This window comes from Quercus suber, unplaced genomic scaffold, assembly GCF_002906115.3.
Source record: "Quercus suber isolate HL8 unplaced genomic scaffold, Cork oak 2.0 scaffold_65, whole genome shotgun sequence".
NCBI lineage: Eukaryota > Viridiplantae > Streptophyta > Magnoliopsida > Fagales > Fagaceae > Quercus > Quercus suber.
In genome coordinates this window covers 431,416-451,163 of record NW_027069530.1, presented here as the reverse complement: position 1 = coordinate 451,163, position 19,748 = coordinate 431,416, and the positions used below count along the sequence as shown (strand labels likewise).

The 19,748-nt window shown below is 33.9% G+C and overlaps 1 protein-coding gene across 1 annotated transcript; it reads right to left on the bottom strand.

The window, feature by feature from the left end:
* Positions 1-396: 396 nt before the first annotated feature.
* On the bottom strand, positions 397-7,002 carry LOC111985821 (uncharacterized). The gene is given in 5 exon segments (XM_065772859.1): positions 397-582; positions 585-795; positions 2,554-3,078; positions 4,579-4,593; positions 6,427-7,002. Coding segments are annotated over 5 exon segments (1,482 nt in total). The 3' UTR covers positions 397-427.
* Positions 7,003-19,748: the final 12,746 nt, after the last annotated feature.

The following is a 19,748-nucleotide window of genomic DNA, read 5'->3' as shown; positions in this document are numbered from 1 at the left end:
ATCGCATTACAAAGAAACAGAACTTATAAAACAAACTGCCGGCCAGAGCACATGGGTTGCAGAAGAGTTGCCGAAAAGGAATCATTTGGTGGTGAGGGAGAAATTACAAGACGAATTCAGGTACTAAGACTACGAGCCCCCTTGAAATAGATAAGACGATGAAATGATGATCACGATAAGAACGGTCGTAATTTGTTCATAGCGTAGGTCATGGGATTGTGAAAATAAAGTACAAAATCTCAAACAGGATTATGGGAAAAACCAGCCATACAGTTCACTGAAAGCAGCAAGAGAATAGAGACTTGATTTTTCATCCAAGACTGCTGCTACGCCCTCCGAAAAGGCTAAGAACATGCATAAAAGGGAGATTATACTGAGAAACACTACTAGTGGCTGTACTATTTTCTGAACAAAGGTATTTTCTGAATTAGTGGCATACCAAAGTAAATAAGCAATGAGAAAGTTGAGGAACCAAATGAAATGTATCAAATATCAGAAAATTTCTGAAGTCTTTGCTTTTAGCTAAAATTGCCTTCCCATTGTCGTCGTATCCACCAGGCACTTGGAAGGCTGCTGCGAAGTGACAGTTGTAATGAGTGTCATTACCAGTGCATTGTATTTTCTCAATTCCTTAAAATCTACGGTATTATTGGCTTCACCCTTTCCTCCCTGGACCTTTGCAGCAGGTTCTATCATCTGTGACTCTTTAAATTGGTCATGTCCTTTATTCTCAGCAATCTGCTCTTTCGTAGTCTGTCTCTCAACCTCTTGCTCCAAACTCAGTAAAACTTCTATCTATGCTGTGGCAATGTCATGAGGTTTATCTGCAAGTGATTAGAGGGAAATGTAACTGACAGATACCTTAAGTTGTAAATTAATTTCTATCTTGGAAGTTGGAACATGCACGGGTCCCTTTGCGGTCACGCCTATCTTTATCAGCTTGATATATTCACTTGCTAGATTTAATTTCGAACACTTTAATCCATATCCAAGGAGCTTCTTCTCTAGCTATTTACTATAATGAGTTCATTTGACAAATCAATGCATATGGAGATGCTATATTATAAATTTCAATTAAAATTATTACACACATTTTTTTAATTGAAATTATGAGTTCAATAAATATATGTATAACAGGGTGAGTGTTACAAACACTACCCTACAACCTTAACATTTCCAACCGTTGTGTTATATATATGAATCACTAAAAAAGAAAAAAACAGAAAAAAGTGATTCATTTTTCAAATCACTTATATACTGTCATATCAAATTGTAAATTTTATGAGGTAAAATTTTTAATTTTTTAGCATCTTTCTTCAACAAAATATCATATTCTCTTTCTTTTACTTTGTTCTAAATTCAGAACCTAATAATTTTGGTCATTATTTAAGAATATTTATTTTGATTGAATTTGTCTACAAGACTAAGCTTCAAATACACGTGATGATAGCCTCTCTTTAGCAATATGATAGCCTCTCATGATTTAAGAATATTTATTATGATTGAATTTGTCTACAAAACAAGCTTCAAATATACGTGTATATTGAATTTATATACACACATTAATACATATTGCATTTACTCTACATGCTATCAATACAAACTTATATGTTGTATATTCAACTATATTACTTAATTAAATTGCCTTCTTTTTAAACAAATTCATTGGTAAATGATTAAATTTTTTTTCATCTTGTAAATATTAAAAAAAAACTAAGCACTCATTTGGGATGCACTTATAAGTCAACATATTACTTATTTTTCCTACTAGTTGTGGGTCCTACATGAGTCATATATTTATTTTATTTAACTTTTGCTTATTTTTCATATTATTTGTGGATTCCTTGTGATTCACATACTTTTTTTATTCAACTTTTATCTTTTATAAGTATTTTCAGCAAATAAACTAGATAAACTGTTTCCAACCAAATAAGCTTATAAGCTAGGTTTTTGTTTTTTAACTTTTATGTACAGTTTTTTAAAAATTAATTCTTCTTACTTTTTAAAAGTACAAGCATACTTTAGCACACTTTTACATCAAATCTAAGTAAGAGAATTATTTGTTAGTTTAAGTGGGATCGTATTCACATCAATTTTAAAATATGAATATCTCCCCCTCTGTAATATTTTCAAAGGAATTCAGAAGAGTAACATTTTCCTAAAGGGGTTTAGTTCACCGTGTAATTATTACTTATTGTGAAATATAAAAATTATAATTATAAAAAAAATTAAAAAGAAGTAAAAAGATTTTTTTTTTTCTAGGAAATAAGAAGGTAGGAGGTTAAAAAATAATTTATCATCTTAACTTTTACATTTAGGGAGTGGCAAATGCACCCATTCAAATCTTTCCGAAATAGTTTCATTCATAGTAACTATATATATAGTTTGTTTGAACTTAGAAGTATCTAGCTAAATGATTAAATTTACCATTTCTCAATAACTTAAACTTTTGAAAGAATTAATAATTTAGAAGTATATGATTAAATTTACCTTTTCTTAATAATTTAAACTTATACAAAAATCAGTAATTTAACATAGTTTTACTAGGCTTACCACCGTTTCAATCAACCTAAGCAGCTTATCTAATTCAAGAATGTCAGCAACGGTCTTTCCTTCCTTGTTCGTAGCCCTTTTTTCAACTCTCGTATCACCTGCAAGCAATATCAATAATTTGTATCTCCTTTTGATGGCAGCAAGATACATAGCCGTGTTTCCTTCGTCGTTTTCTCGCTCATTTATGAGATCCTGAAAAGCTAAAGATGAAAGCAATATTTTCACTGCATTTGTCCTTCCACTCTCCACCGCAAGATGAAGAGCTGTCCTACCTCTGTTATCTAACAATTCACAAGTATATGGAAATTTTTCAATGATTGCGCTCATCACATCACGATGTCCTTCCCTGGCTGAAATGTGAAGAGCAGACATGCCCTGAATGTCCCGCTTGGAAGCAACGGAAATATTATTATTTTCCAAAAATAGTTTGACAACTTCGAAATTGCCAAAATATGCAGCATAATGCAGAGGAGTCCAGCCAAAGTCATCAGCTTTCATAATTGCGTTCGGAAATTTGTCCAACATCTTGCGCACAAAATCTACAAAGGGCAGAGAATCATGTTGTTAAGAATTAGCTATACCCATCCCAAAGCCTAGGCTCAAAGACAATACCTTGTTTTTAGAGGATGAGAGGTGAGAACCTCGAGTCTACTCAAATATAATTTTCATTCATTTCCGTAATTCCCCATCCATTCCTTTTAGGAACTAGTGGGTTCCTAACACAAAGATAAGGTAAAGATCATCAGAATAGCAACTCGTTTTAATCTAATTAGTTTCTAGACCAAATCCGATCTAGTCGAAATCCTACTAGATCAAATCTAAATCCAATTGAACTGACCCGTTTGTCAGGACTCAAGTCTGTCTATATTATAACAGAAACATAGAAAAACCTAGAGAGAGAGAGAGAGAGAGTATATATCCCTAAGGGAGATGGATTACCTGCTCCGGTAATGTCGAGTTTGCGTGTTTTCAGTTGTGAGGATCCAAAAATGTTCAAGCAGGTTTGTATATTCTGCCACCAATCTTTGCGAATGGTTTTAAACCAACTCTCTGTATGAAATAGCCAAGAATATATAGCTGATGTTGCCCGAAAACAAAACATTAAAGTAACTAACACTAGTGTATATAGGAGAGGAAAGTATTGCAAGTTTTCTCATGCCATCATAAAAGATCAACTTTATTAATGACAGATTTGGCTTCCTATTTTCATAATTTGGTGTGCGCCAGTGGTTTTTTCTTTTCTTATATATATGGTGTGTGAGGCCAGTGAGGAGTCTTTTGGCTAAATATTGCTAAATTTAAAACATATTTGCGTTATAGGTATTGTTACAACTTATTTAGGAGAATGAGGAGAGAGATTAAATTTCGGCAACAGTGTTGCCGAAATTCAAGAAAATGTATGAAAGAGAATGAGAAAAAGGGTGGAAAGAGAAAAACTTGAATTTTGGCAACAGTATTGCCATAATTCATCTGCCCAATTTTCCTCACCTGCCCAGATGTGTGAGTGTGAGAATTGCAATGAGTGAGTGCCCAAAAAAAAAAAAAGTAATTGTGGCAATTGTATTGCCGAAAATGGTAGGGGGAAAAAAAAGTAAATGCCAAAATTTGGGGAAGAATTAAAGAAAAATATAATGTGCTACGTACACAATATTTTTATAATATTTTCACAATAAATCACATATAACTAGTTATTATTAGTTCAAATTTAAATTTAACATTGAGATTACTATTTTAATCTAACAATAATAATAAGTAACAACATGATACTTAGAATTTATTGTAAAAATGTTGTAAAAATTATATGCACTTATCATTTCTTTAAAAAAAAAAAAAAAAAAAGTGTAATGGATTTGCCAAAAATGGGAAAAAAAAAAAACTTTTTTTTCCAATTTTTTTCCCCCACAATTTTGGCAATACCATTGCCACAATTGAAAATAAAAAATAATTTTCCCCACAATTTCGACAATGCCATTGCCACAATTGGGAAAAAAGTTTTTTTTTTTTTTTTTTCAATTCAGTGCATACAATTTTTACAATATTTTTACAACAAATTCTAAGTATCAGGTTGTTACTTATTGTTATTGTTATATTAAAATAGTAATCTCAATGTTAAATTTAAATTTGAACTAATAATAACTAGTTACCTGTGATTTATTGTGAAAATATTGTAAAAATATTGTGTACGTAGCACATTATATTTTTCTTTAATTCTTCCCCAAATTTTGGCATTTACTTTTTTTCCCCCTAACATTTTCGGCAATACCATTGCCACAATTATTATTATTATTATTTATGGGCATTCACTCATTGCACTTCTCACACTCACACATCCGGGTAAGTGAGGAAAATTGGGCAGATGAATTACAGCAACACTGTTGCCGAAATTCAAGTTTTTCTCTTTCCTCCCTTTTTCTCATTCTCTCTCCTACTTTTTCTTGAATTTCGGCAACACTGTTGCCGAAATTCAACCTCTCTCCTCATTCCCCTAAATAACTTGTAATAGTACCTATAACGCAAATATGTTTTAAATTTAGCAATATTTAGCCAAAAGACTCGGCCAGTAAGGGTAATTAGTAATTACAACAGAATAAACAAATTTCTATTAATTTTTTTTAGTCAACGAAAAATAAGGGAAATTACACTTTATTCCTTAAACTATACACATTTTATACTTATCCACTAAACTATGAGAGCATAGTTACCCTCTTAAACTATACCAATTTTTTACACGTACTACCCCAAACTATAGAATCCATACTTTACCCCTTTAAACTATACCCATTTTACATTTACCCCATAAATTATGAGAATGTATATTTACTTTCCTAAACTATTATTTATAGGATGAAGTGTAATGTGTTATACAAATAATATTTTAGGAGGTAAGTGTACATTCTCATAGTTTATGGGGCAAACGTTATATAGATAATAGTTTATGAGGGTAAAATGTAATTTCCCTCGAAAAATAACACATAAAAGGAAATTTCTGGTTGAAAGATATGCGTTATGTCCAAAACTAGGAAGTTGAATATTCTCCAAGATACAAGTTAGGAGCTTTCACATGAGTGCTTATACAATAAAATAAAAAATACCACATTTTAGCTAACAAAGTAAAAAATTCACTCACATCAACTCATAGAAAGTTATGTAAAAACACATGGTTGTTACAGTAATTATGTAAATTTACATTGACAATATTCATTTTGCATTTATTTATTTATTTATTTTTTTCATATCTCAAGGATGGAAAAAGAGAGTGAATGGTGGTTGTTTTGCAAGAATAAAAAAATAATTGAAAAATTAAGAAGAAAATTGATATTTTAATGAAATGTATTTTAAAATAAATAATTTGACGTGGGGTGTTTTGAGATATATATATATATATATATATAATAGAAAAAAGAAACTAAGTTCTTATGCTAAAATATATAAAAATTTTGCATGAACGATATGAATGCTCAACACATTGTAGAGCATTCGCATCAACTTGTACAAAAATTCATGTCAATTTTAATATTAGAACTTACTTTTTCTATTTTAAATTTCAACAGATCTCAATATGAGTAAAGAAATACTAAAAAATAGATTTGCAAATGAATAGTATTTGTGTATATTTATAAGGTTATTGTAGCTCATGACATCTTATTTTACCAAAGTTTACACGAAGTTATGTGAGTATTTTTAAGGTTGCAAGTCGAAAATTTATCATTTATGGTATTATATATGGACTCACGTGGATACACAAAAGAACATAAATTAAATTTTGGTAAAAAAAAAAAAAAGTATATATCATCCAATATATATATATATATATATAGCAAAAGAAAACGTCTAGGGAGACATAGTTGAAGATATACACTCACTAATTTCTACGCGAATGACTGCAGCATGCAAGACATTCATGTTCTTCCTTCCCTCGTCGGAGCATTCTTGAATTTCTAGGATCCGAAGGGCAATTTCAAAAAATCCTCGATCCACTGCCAGGAAGAGTGGGGATTCGCCAGCATTATTTGTAATTAAAGTCAACTTTGGGTCTTCCGTGATTAGCAACACCACAATGTCATAATGACCGTGTTTTACAGCAAGATGCAGTGCTGTGTCCTGCTCCACATTTTTTGCTCTTAGTAGCAACCGTTTCACTTCAGCACCTTGGTATACTGCACGACTTATTAGAAGCAATGACATATCAAAACGTCCTAAGCTTACTGCAATATGCAGTGCTGTGTTGCCTTTGAAATTTGGTGTATACAAAGGTGAATGTGGCGAAAGCGAATTGAGGACAATTCCCATAATCCGATTCTCCCCAGATTTTGCTGCCGCGTGAAGAATAGTATTGCCCCTGCAGGATGTCCACTGATCAAGACTTATTAAAACCCCATCCCCAATTTCTCTACTGAAACTGTTAACATTCCCAGAAATTGCAGCATCGAACAGTTCAGCAGCATTCATTGCTAGTTTCTTTGAATCTAATCAGTGGCTTTGTTTCACAAAGATAGCTATAAACTGTACTCTGTGACTGTATATGGCAAACGGCAAATCAAAAAATAGTACAAATAATAATATATTATATGGGTTTATGTCTTTTTGTTTTTTTGAGATGAATATAGGTTTTTGTAAATATTTGATGATTATGGGACCCACAGTTAGACACTCCAAGATCGCATATGTACTCAAACATCTTTTTCTTCTTCACTTTTTCTCTCCACCGTACTAATATTTCTTCTCTCCTTCTCTTGTTTTCTCTTTTCTTTATTTCTTTTCTTCTTCAAGCTGGGTTCTTTCAGCTGCTTTTCCTTTTCTTTTTCTTTTTTTCTTTTTTTTTTCCTGTTCTTCTTCTTCTTCACGGCTGGGATCTTTCATCTTCTTCTCTTTTTCTTATCTTTCTTTCTTCTTCACTTTGGTTTCTTTTCTAAGCATCTTATTATTCTTCTTCATTCTTTCTTTTTCTTCACACGATGATAGTAGAGATAGTAGAGGGCTCTCAAGGGTGTTTGGTTTGATGAGTTTTGAGTTATATAACTCAATTTTTATAACACAAAACTCAAAATTTGTGGGACCCACTCAAAGTATGTTGTTTCATTTAGTTTTTGAGTCACTCAAAAAAAAAAAAGTTGAGTTTTCATAACTTAAAACTCAAAAAAAATTGGGTTAAAGTGATGAGAATTGAAAAGAAAATTTAGGAGTTTCCAAATTCTGAAAACTAAGATATTAGGTATTTTTGTAAATATTTGATGATTATGGGACCCAAAATCAGACACTCAAGACCACAAATGTCCTCAAACATCTTTTTCTTCTTCACTTTTTCTCTCCGCCGTACTAATATTTCTTCTCTCCCTCTCCTCTTTTCTTTCTTCCTTTTCTTCCTCAAGCTAGGTTCTTTCAGCTGCTTCTCCTTTTCTTTTTCTTTTTTTTTTTGTTCTTCTTCTTCTTCATGGCTGGGTTCTTTCATCTTCTTCTCTTTTTTCTTTTCTTTCTTTCTTCTTCACTTTGGTTTCTTTTCTCAACTTCTTATTATTCTTCTTCATTCTTTCTTTTTCTTAACGCGATGATAGCAGAGATGGCAGAGGGCTCTCAAGGGTGTTTGGTTTGATGAGTTTTGAGTTATATAACTTAGTTTTTATAAATCAAAATTCAAAAATTGTGGGACCGACTCAAAGTATGTTGTTTTGTTTAATTTTTGAGTTGAGTTTTCATAACTCAAAACTCAAAAAAAATTGAGTTAGAGTGATGAGAATTGAAAACAAAATTCTAGGAGTTTAGAAATTCTGAAAACTAAGATATCAGGTATTTTTGTAAATATTTGATGATTATAAGACCCACGATCAGACACTTAAGACCACACATGTACTCAAACATCTTTTTCTTCTTCACTTTTTCTCTCCACCGTACTGATATTTCTTCTCTCCCTCTCCTCTTTTCTCTTTTCTTTCTTTATTTTCTTCTTCAAGCTGGGTTCTTTCAGCTGCTTCTCTTTTTCATTTTCTTTTTCTCCTTTTTTTTTTCTTCTGTTCTTCTTCACGGCTGGGCTTTTTCATCTTTTTCTCTTTTTTTTTTCTTTACTCTGGTTTCTTTCCTCAACTTCTTATTATTCTTCTTCATTCTTTCTTTTTCTTCACGCGATGATAGTAGAAATGGCAGAGGGCTTCAATTTTAGTTGTGATTTGCGTTTTAATCAGGTTAAGTTGTGCCTTTTGGGCTTGGAGTTGTAGATTTTGTGGGGTAATTTTTTCTGGTGTTTCTTTTTATTTTTATTTTCATTATATATATGTAAAAGAATTTGTTGTGATGTTGAAGGTGTTGGCGGATCTGCTATAATGGATGGGTTTGATTTTTGGTGATTTGTACGGTGGTGAATGCAAAACAGCGGCAGTGGGTTGGGTTTTTGAGAATTGCAATTGTTGGGTTTGTGGATTGTTGGAGGTGGTAGAGGCTAGAAATGGGAGGAGAAAGGTTTCAATGTTTCAGACTTCATGAAAGAGGAGAGGAAAAAAAAATTAAAGAGATGGAGGAGAGGGGCAAGTTACCATTTTGATCTGCACAGTATATGGGTTCCGCCACTTTGTCAAAATTTTGAGTTAAACTCACCCAAATTTGAAAGCAAACAAAAATAAGATAGAATTAAGGAAAAAGTAGAGATAGAGATATGAGATATAAAAACTGAGTTTGAGTGATGAGAAATGAGATTTGAGAATTGAGATTTGAGAATTGAGTTTTGAGTTAGGAGTTAGGAGTTTCTCATCACTCCAACTCAAATTTTTTGAGTTTTGAGTGATGAAAATAACACTCTGAAATCTTCCAAAACAAAAGTTCTTCTATAGGTTCTACATATTTTGAGTTATGGGTGATGAAAATTGAGTTATATAACTCAGTTTTCACCAAATTCAAACAGCCTTAGGGGCTGTTTGGATGCTTTTTTTTGGTTACTCAATTTCCATCATTCATCAATCATCACTCATCACTTAAAAATACCAAGGCTGTTTGGCATCATCACTCACTTCTCATCACTCAATATTTTTCACACTATTTGTGGGCCCCACACACTAACCCAATGTCAGTTGACTTTCTCTCTCTCTTTTTTTTTTTTCTTTTTCTTTTTCCCTTGCCTCTCCCTTTCATTTAGCATTATTTGTAATTAAAGTCAACTTTGGGTCTTCCGTGATTAGCAACACCACAATGTCATAATGACCGTGTTTTACAGCAAGATGCAGTGCTGTGTCCTGCTCCACATTTTTTGCTCTTAGTAGCAACCGTTTCACTTCAGCACCTTGGTATACTGCACGACTTATTAGAAGCAATGACATATCAAAACGTCCTAAGCTTACTGCAATATGCAGTGCTGTGTTGCCTTTGAAATTTGGTGTATACAAAGGTGAATGTGGCGAAAGCGAATTGAGGACAATTCCCATAATCCGATTCTCCCCAGATTTTGCTGCCGCGTGAAGAATAGTATTGCCCCTGCAGGATGTCCACTGATCAAGACTTATTAAAACCCCATCCCCAATTTCTCTACTGAAACTGTTAACATTCCCAGAAATTGCAGCATCGAACAGTTCAGCAGCATTCATTGCTAGTTTCTTTGAATCTAATCAGTGGCTTTGTTTCACAAAGATAGCTATAAACTGTACTCTGTGACTGTATATGGCAAACGGCAAATCAAAAAATAGTACAAATAATAATATATTATATGGGTTTATGTCTTTTTGTTTTTTTGAGATGAATATAGGTTTTTGTAAATATTTGATGATTATGGGACCCACAGTTAGACACTCCAAGATCGCATATGTACTCAAACATCTTTTTCTTCTTCACTTTTTCTCTCCACCGTACTAATATTTCTTCTCTCCTTCTCTTGTTTTCTCTTTTCTTTATTTCTTTTCTTCTTCAAGCTGGGTTCTTTCAGCTGCTTTTCCTTTTCTTTTTCTTTTTTTCTTTTTTTTTTCCTGTTCTTCTTCTTCTTCACGGCTGGGATCTTTCATCTTCTTCTCTTTTTCTTATCTTTCTTTCTTCTTCACTTTGGTTTCTTTTCTAAGCATCTTATTATTCTTCTTCATTCTTTCTTTTTCTTCACACGATGATAGTAGAGATAGTAGAGGGCTCTCAAGGGTGTTTGGTTTGATGAGTTTTGAGTTATATAACTCAATTTTTATAACACAAAACTCAAAATTTGTGGGACCCACTCAAAGTATGTTGTTTCATTTAGTTTTTGAGTCACTCAAAAAAAAAAAAGTTGAGTTTTCATAACTTAAAACTCAAAAAAAATTGGGTTAAAGTGATGAGAATTGAAAAGAAAATTTAGGAGTTTCCAAATTCTGAAAACTAAGATATTAGGTATTTTTGTAAATATTTGATGATTATGGGACCCAAAATCAGACACTCAAGACCACAAATGTCCTCAAACATCTTTTTCTTCTTCACTTTTTCTCTCCGCCGTACTAATATTTCTTCTCTCCCTCTCCTCTTTTCTTTCTTCCTTTTCTTCCTCAAGCTAGGTTCTTTCAGCTGCTTCTCCTTTTCTTTTTCTTTTTTTTTTTGTTCTTCTTCTTCTTCATGGCTGGGTTCTTTCATCTTCTTCTCTTTTTTCTTTTCTTTCTTTCTTCTTCACTTTGGTTTCTTTTCTCAACTTCTTATTATTCTTCTTCATTCTTTCTTTTTCTTAACGCGATGATAGCAGAGATGGCAGAGGGCTCTCAAGGGTGTTTGGTTTGATGAGTTTTGAGTTATATAACTTAGTTTTTATAAATCAAAATTCAAAAATTGTGGGACCGACTCAAAGTATGTTGTTTTGTTTAATTTTTGAGTTGAGTTTTCATAACTCAAAACTCAAAAAAAATTGAGTTAGAGTGATGAGAATTGAAAACAAAATTCTAGGAGTTTAGAAATTCTGAAAACTAAGATATCAGGTATTTTTGTAAATATTTGATGATTATAAGACCCACGATCAGACACTTAAGACCACACATGTACTCAAACATCTTTTTCTTCTTCACTTTTTCTCTCCACCGTACTGATATTTCTTCTCTCCCTCTCCTCTTTTCTCTTTTCTTTCTTTATTTTCTTCTTCAAGCTGGGTTCTTTCAGCTGCTTCTCTTTTTCATTTTCTTTTTCTCCTTTTTTTTTTCTTCTGTTCTTCTTCACGGCTGGGCTTTTTCATCTTTTTCTCTTTTTTTTTTCTTTACTCTGGTTTCTTTCCTCAACTTCTTATTATTCTTCTTCATTCTTTCTTTTTCTTCACGCGATGATAGTAGAAATGGCAGAGGGCTTCAATTTTAGTTGTGATTTGCGTTTTAATCAGGTTAAGTTGTGCCTTTTGGGCTTGGAGTTGTAGATTTTGTGGGGTAATTTTTTCTGGTGTTTCTTTTTATTTTTATTTTCATTATATATATGTAAAAGAATTTGTTGTGATGTTGAAGGTGTTGGCGGATCTGCTATAATGGATGGGTTTGATTTTTGGTGATTTGTACGGTGGTGAATGCAAAACAGCGGCAGTGGGTTGGGTTTTTGAGAATTGCAATTGTTGGGTTTGTGGATTGTTGGAGGTGGTAGAGGCTAGAAATGGGAGGAGAAAGGTTTCAATGTTTCAGACTTCATGAAAGAGGAGAGGAAAAAAAAATTAAAGAGATGGAGGAGAGGGGCAAGTTACCATTTTGATCTGCACAGTATATGGGTTCCGCCACTTTGTCAAAATTTTGAGTTAAACTCACCCAAATTTGAAAGCAAACAAAAATAAGATAGAATTAAGGAAAAAGTAGAGATAGAGATATGAGATATAAAAACTGAGTTTGAGTGATGAGAAATGAGATTTGAGAATTGAGATTTGAGAATTGAGTTTTGAGTTAGGAGTTAGGAGTTTCTCATCACTCCAACTCAAATTTTTTGAGTTTTGAGTGATGAAAATAACACTCTGAAATCTTCCAAAACAAAAGTTCTTCTATAGGTTCTACATATTTTGAGTTATGGGTGATGAAAATTGAGTTATATAACTCAGTTTTCACCAAATTCAAACAGCCTTAGGGGCTGTTTGGATGCTTTTTTTTGGTTACTCAATTTCCATCATTCATCAATCATCACTCATCACTTAAAAATACCAAGGCTGTTTGGCATCATCACTCACTTCTCATCACTCAATATTTTTCACACTATTTGTGGGCCCCACACACTAACCCAATGTCAGTTGACTTTCTCTCTCTCTTTTTTTTTTTTCTTTTTCTTTTTCCCTTGCCTCTCCCTTTCATTTTTCTCTTTGTTTTCCTCTGTTTTTCTCTGCATCCATGTTAACACAGTGAAAAGGAAAGAAAAGAAGAAAAAAAGAAAAAAGAAAAAAAAAACCAAGCCCAAAACTTCACCGCCGTGTTCACCACGAGTTGGATGAGATGGGGGCTCGGTCAGCGTGGCTGGGAAAAAGGGATGAAGATGAGCTGATCAAAAAAAAAAAAAAAAAACCTGATTCCAGTGGAAGAAGAAGGAAGAACAATGGAGACCGAACCCAGGAGAAGAAAGAAAGAGAAAAAGGAGACAATGTCAGGAAATTGAGTTCACAATACAATGTAATGAGTCTCACCATGTGTGTTTAATTACAAAAATGTCATTGAGTTGTGAGTTATGGAAACTGAAAACAGCCAAAATGTGTTTTCAGTTTGCATAACTCATAACTCAAAAATAAGAGAATTGAGTGATAGAAACAGAGTTATGGAAACAGGGTGATGGCCTTTCCAAACGGACTTCTTGCTATGGGTCCCACCATTTTTGAGTTATAAGTTATGGAAACTGAGAATTGAGTTACAAAAACAGGCCATCCAAACAGCCCCTTAACATGACATATTCACATATATTTTATGGGTAGCTGAGAAAAAGATAAAACAGTAAAATTTTAAAAAGCCTCCACTTTCCTCGAGTTCATTTTCTTAACATAGAAATTGGTGTCTTTTGTGCCACATAGCCTACCTTTTAACCTTAAGGTACGCAAATCCTCCATATGAATGAGTAACATATAAATCTAGTATGCATTGATGTTTGTATAAATTTCTTCCATGGTTCTTGTGGGAGGAAGGAATCTCTCTCCAATCAGGTATTGTCCTCTTCGAAAATGACATTGAGTCTTAGTCCTCAAGGTTTTGCTCAATCCCACATCGGGAAGAGACGCCTTCCACTCATGCCTTATAAGCCTTTGGCCTAAGGATGAGTGTACCACTACTACACATAAATTTCTTCCATGGTTCTTGTGAGAGGAATGAATCTTTCCCCAATCAGGTATTGTCATCTTCGGAAATGGCGTTGAGCCTTAGTCCTCAAGGTTTTGCTCAATCCCACATTGGGGAGAGACACCTCTCGCTCATGCCTTATAAGCCCTAGGATGAGTGTACCACTACTACACATGATTATATAATAATAATAGGTGAAGATGAGAGAAACTCAAATTAGAATTCCAAATTAAAGTTCCAATTTTGGGCTATGTGTCCTAAATTATTTATTCTTAAAAAGTTTTATTTCTTAATTTTAAAATAAAATGTGGGACCACATCATAAATATTCATCCAAATGAGTTATTAAGTACAAAAACCAAATAGTCTAGAATAAATAAATCGTAAAAAAAAAGTGTTTCACAATAATTTTAAAAAAAAAAAAAAAAAAACATGGACAATTAATGTTTTATATCTAATAATATCCTTACAAAATTTTTTAAAGAATTAACAAAATATAAAAATAACTATCAATAATATTTAATTTATATATATATATATATATATATAAGAACTATATTATGCATCTTATTATATATCTTTAAGTGTATCAATGCATATGCATGGGGTTACAAGCTAGTTCTAAGTAATGTTATACCAACTAATAACTTGTTATATAAATCATATTTTGAAAATTCTACTATTGAATTACATGTTCTATATGTTCTTAACATTCATGTCAATTGAATGTTATTTACAATTCGATCCATAAACTTATCTTTTATGCATTATTTTAAATCTTCAAAAACTTGAACTTAAACAATTGATTGATGACATGACTATTAATCTATGAACCTTGAAATTTTGCAAGTATGGAGAATATATGAAAATAATGTAATCTAATAGCGGATTTGTCAAAATTTGTATACAATTAAAAAATATTGAATGGTGTAAAATATACATATATATATATATATATATCCAATTATACGTTGTTGAATCATTCCTAGTACGAATTGCTACTAATTTTATCAAATTGCAAATTAAGTCCAAGTAATTAATTAACTATATCCAATGATATGGATAAATTTAAAATAAAAGCACAACATAATAGACACACAAGAGACGGGGAATTTATCACATAGTGAAAGCCCAAAAGGGGAAAACACTTAAGGTTCTAGTCTACTCTTGTCCAATCCATTATGAACAAGATTGTGATACAATCAAGACCTACAAAATCACAAGTACATGTAATCTAACTTGAATCTAAGCTCCTAACGCACTACTTGGGTTGGTTGAAATCCAAATATTTGGGAGGAGTGAGGAGTCGTAGGAGAACTGCCAATACTCAACCTGATCTTGATCAGATTCGAATACTTGCACCCACCATAGATCAACCACTGCTCATATTGGATGAATTTCAGGTGGGATGGTGTTGAAGCAAGCGGGTTTATCGATTTTGGTCAAATGCTGGACAACCCTACTTCTATTCTATCAACCTTGAAACCAAGCTTACGAAAGGAAAAGATACACTACAATAGTAAACACTATTTATAGAAACAATTGTCTATTAATTATATTAAAGGAAAAATGTCCATACACCCCTTAAACTTTCAACCACCGGTCAAAACACCCCATAAACTATTATATTGGCCAATTCCCTAAATTATACATACCTGTCAAATCAATACTTCAATTAGTCTAACGTTAAAACACTAACAAAACGGGCATGTGAGATGCATGTGTTCCTCACAAAACAAATTCAATCAAACATAGAAAAGATAGAAAGAAGAGAGAGAGGAGAGACCTCCACCGGCAGAGAAGAGAGAGAAGAGACCACAGCCACCACAAAGCTTCTCCCTGCCGTCTCGCCGCCCTTGTCTTGGCGACACCGTGTTGTTTCCGCTACACCGTTCAATGCCTAGCACCTGGTTTTTTTTTTTTTTTTTTTTCCCTTTCATTCATTCCCTCAGCCATTCATGAAATTGCTAATTTTTAGATGGCTGGCTAAAGGGCCCTGAGAGACAATTGTAAATGATAAGCTTTTTTCCGCATTACTTATCATTAGGACCATAATCTATGGCTATGGTCCATTGCATGCTAAAAATTGATGGTAGTGAAATACGGAAAATCTCAGAATTTAAATCCACAAAGAAACCCTTTTTTTTTAATATCCAAGTGCGAATTTCTATAATAGAAATTCTTGGTTTGGTTTAATTTTTTGGGTTAGGTCTCTGTGAGCTTGTTTGTTTAATTTTTTGAGTATGAGATGTTGCTTTTGAGTATGATTTAAGGTGTTTGATTAAATGCTTGAGAGAGATATGAGTTACTGTGTTAGATGAAATACCTTTACAATGAGCTAATTTTAACTGAAATTGATTGTTAGAGACTAGTAAGGAATAGAGTTAGGAGCTTGCAGTAACACCACATTTAAAATTCTCTCTAGTTATGCTCTAAAATATTATACATATGCAGCTCTGAGTTTCTGATATACCTCGAACTACAATGATGATTGTTTGATATGTATATAAGGGAGATTGATTTCCAATGTACTTTACATCAAAGCTTACGCAGATCAGAAGGAAGATTCTTTGAGATTTTAGAATCTAAACCTTTCAACACCAAAACACCATCCTCATTTAGCTGCATGAACCATCAAATTTGAAAAGTATGAAAAAAGAGTTACTTGTCTCTCTGTGAGACTCAAATTTATTTTAAGGGTTGATGATGCAAAAAATCAATAGTTGAGCTCTTCATCGTAGCGGATGGACGATGCTGTGAGTGGGGTCGTCTCTGTAAACGAGAATCCTGCAAAATGAACTAAGGGAAAGAGTAACACACTAGTGTGGCGTCAGCTAAACTACCTTCGAGAAAATGAGTTGAGAAATATTATAGAGAGAAAATGAGTTGAGAGTCATTTCGTAGAGTATTTGTGTGTACCTTTAACTTCTGTTACCTTCTCTTTTCTAGTTGTGTGCCTCATTAATGGGCAATGATGTGTTGTATTTATGCTCAACAGTTAGTGCGTTACAAAATCTTTGTCTAGAGTTCATAGCTCATTCTAGGACTGTTGCTCTGTCCATTATGTTTCGTCATCAATGATCATAATAAATGCGTAATGTCTTCTTTGGGTGAATGACGATCTTCGTGCAGTGACAACCATAAATTTTTGATTCATCAGTTGCCCCTTGTTCGTATCGTCGTTAGTTAGATGAGATAAGAACAAATTCATCTGACGCTTCGTATTCCGTGTACTACGCATTTATGACAATTTGATGTTTTGGTGGTTGGGTGCCACGTGTACGGTCAGGATGCATTCGACGTGTGAACATGTCTCGATTTTCCCGTGCGTGTTTTGGCCACTTGTTTTGCATTTTTCTCTCCTCTTTCCATTCTTCTATATTTTTTCCTTATTCGATTTCTGTTCTAGGATTTGTTTCTCCTCCGAGCTTCCTTTCTCTGTCCTGTGTTTCCTGGTAAGTCTTCATGCTCCTTCTTCTTTTCTGATTCTTCCATGGTAGATTATTCTGCTGTTAGGGTAGATTGTCCTTCGATAGCTCTCTTTTTTGCTTATTTGGGTTGTTTACTTGAGTCTGTAGAGGGGGAGTGTCTGAGGTAAAGCCTAGTGACATGGAGACGGGGTTATCTTCGCCTGATGATTGTGTGGTCACGGAGGCTACTTTTGTTTCCACCACCTATAAAGATTGGACTGCCTTGTGTTCCCTTACAAGGAAGGACGAGCAGCAGATCAAGGATAGATTTTAGTTCCTTGATTCTATAAAAATTAGGATCCAGAGTGACAAAGAAAGGGCTTGTCACTCTTATACTGACGAGGTTTGTTTTTACGAGGCCAATTTTACCAATGGCTTTCATTTCCCTGTTCATCCCTTTGTTAGGGAGCTTTTCTCCTACTAACATCTCGCTCCAGCATAGTCAGTGCCTAACCCCTAGCGAATCCTCTTCTCTTGCATGGTGGTATAGATGTCCGCCAATGGTGGCGATGTCATTAAGAGGGACAAATTCCTCCATTTTTACTGTCTGAGAAAATCCAAGGACCCCGGCTATTATGAGTTTAAGTCGTGGGATAAGGCTTCTAGGTTGATCCTCGATTACCCATCATCTCTCTGAAATTGAAAGCCAAATTTCTTTTTTGTCTTTGGAAGGGGTTGGGAGTTCATCCCTAGTGAAGACCTAGACGAAGCCCCCAAGTTTTTTCGTAGTTGGGGAGTTCCCATTTCCGATGCGTCTTTCTTCGTCTTTCAGTTGCTTTTCCCTTCTTTTTATGAGTGACAATGTTAGGGAACTTAGGTTATGTTTGGTAACAGTTTTTGTTTTCTATTTTCAAAAACTTGTTTTGGGGAATATAAAGAAAAAAAAAATTCTTGTATTTTTGAAATCAAAAACTTGTTTGGTTAGTTGAAATTTAAAAAAAAAAAAATTCAAGAAAAAAATAGAAAATACTAAAATATGTTGTTATTAGGATCTGAACTTTAATGCTAACTCATTAAATGAGACAGATTCATTAAATTAAATGCATATTTTCATTGACTTTTAAAAATTAGAAACTGAAAACAGTATTTTGCATGTTTTCAGTTTTCTTCACAAATTGAGTTTTGAGAATAGTTTTTGTTTTCCGTCCATTTTAGGTTGCCAAACAATTTTTTTAGTTTCAAAAATAGAAAATTGTTTTTGAAAACAAAAAATAAGAGGAAAAAACAATTACCAAACATACCCTTACTTGTGCTCTTGTTTTGCAATTTCCCAGCGTCCTCGTCTGAAGAAGAGGTATCAGCATTGCGCTAAGAAAGTAAAGGAGTATCTTGAGTCCGTAAAGGATTTTAACAAACTTGTTTCTCCTTAGTCTTTGTTTTTACACTTTTTGGGTCTGGAACCATCTACTAAGGTTCAGAAGAATTTGGAAGTTGTGAGAAAGAGTACGTGTTTCTGCCTTTTTCTTTCTTTTCCTCTTCTTCTTCTTCTTCTTCTTCTTTTCTCTCTCTCTCTCTCTCTCTCTCTCTCTCTCTCTCTCTTAAACTTTTGCCTCGTCCTTTCGAGAATAATGACTAGATTTAGCAAGCAAAAATTAGCTGAGGCCCACGAAAAGAAGGCCAAGGGTGGCACCGTCAGTGGTCTCTTGTCCAAGAAAAAGGCTAGTGACATTTCTAAGAAAGATCCTGTGATAATGCCTCCTCCTACCCATTCGCCTGCCAAATGCCCTTCCTCTCTCACTTCTTCATTGGAGATGATTGCCTATGGTGGAGAGGAAATTAGAAAGAAGAAGAAGGCTAGTGGTAAATCTTTCCTTCCTACCTTTTGGGACAACGCTGATGTAGCGGCTTTAAAGGCCCACGAGGCACTTTCTGTGGATGATCTAAGTCCTCTGATGGCGAAGTCATCTAGTGAGGTGATGTCATCCCATATTCAAGAGCCAGTGCAGGTAGGCTGTTTTTAACTTCTTTTTCTTTTCTCTTTTTGCTTTTGCTAAGGGGAAATTTTCTTGTAGGCTTTGGGGGAGTCTCTGTTCGTCTCTGGGAAGCTCTTGGACTTAGAAAAGAAGGTGGCCACATCTGAGCCCTTGGTCAAGTCTTTATTCGCTGAGAATGAGACACTAAAGACTTCTGCAAGCTGAAGGACAAGCAAATTGGTGACCTGGAGCTGAAACTGGAGAACGTTGGGGCCACGGTGGTACAAGACTTCAAAGACTCTGATAGGTACTCTGATGAATTGTGCAAGTACTACATAGAGAGCTTTGATCTCCTCGTGAAGTGGATGGCAAAGCATCACCCTGGCTTGGACCTCTCTGGCTTGGCTGTGGACGACGTTGAGCAGGAATTTATGTCTGATCAACCCTTTAAGGCTACAACAGAGAATGTGACGGAAGAAGCCATAGACATTGCTAAGTAATAAAAGAGGCCACTGTTACAACCCCTACAGACCCTGTCCCTGATGAGTAGTAATCTTTTTTCTTTTTTCTTTTTTTCAGTTTTTTTTTTCTTTGCAAGGCAGGAACAATATTTCT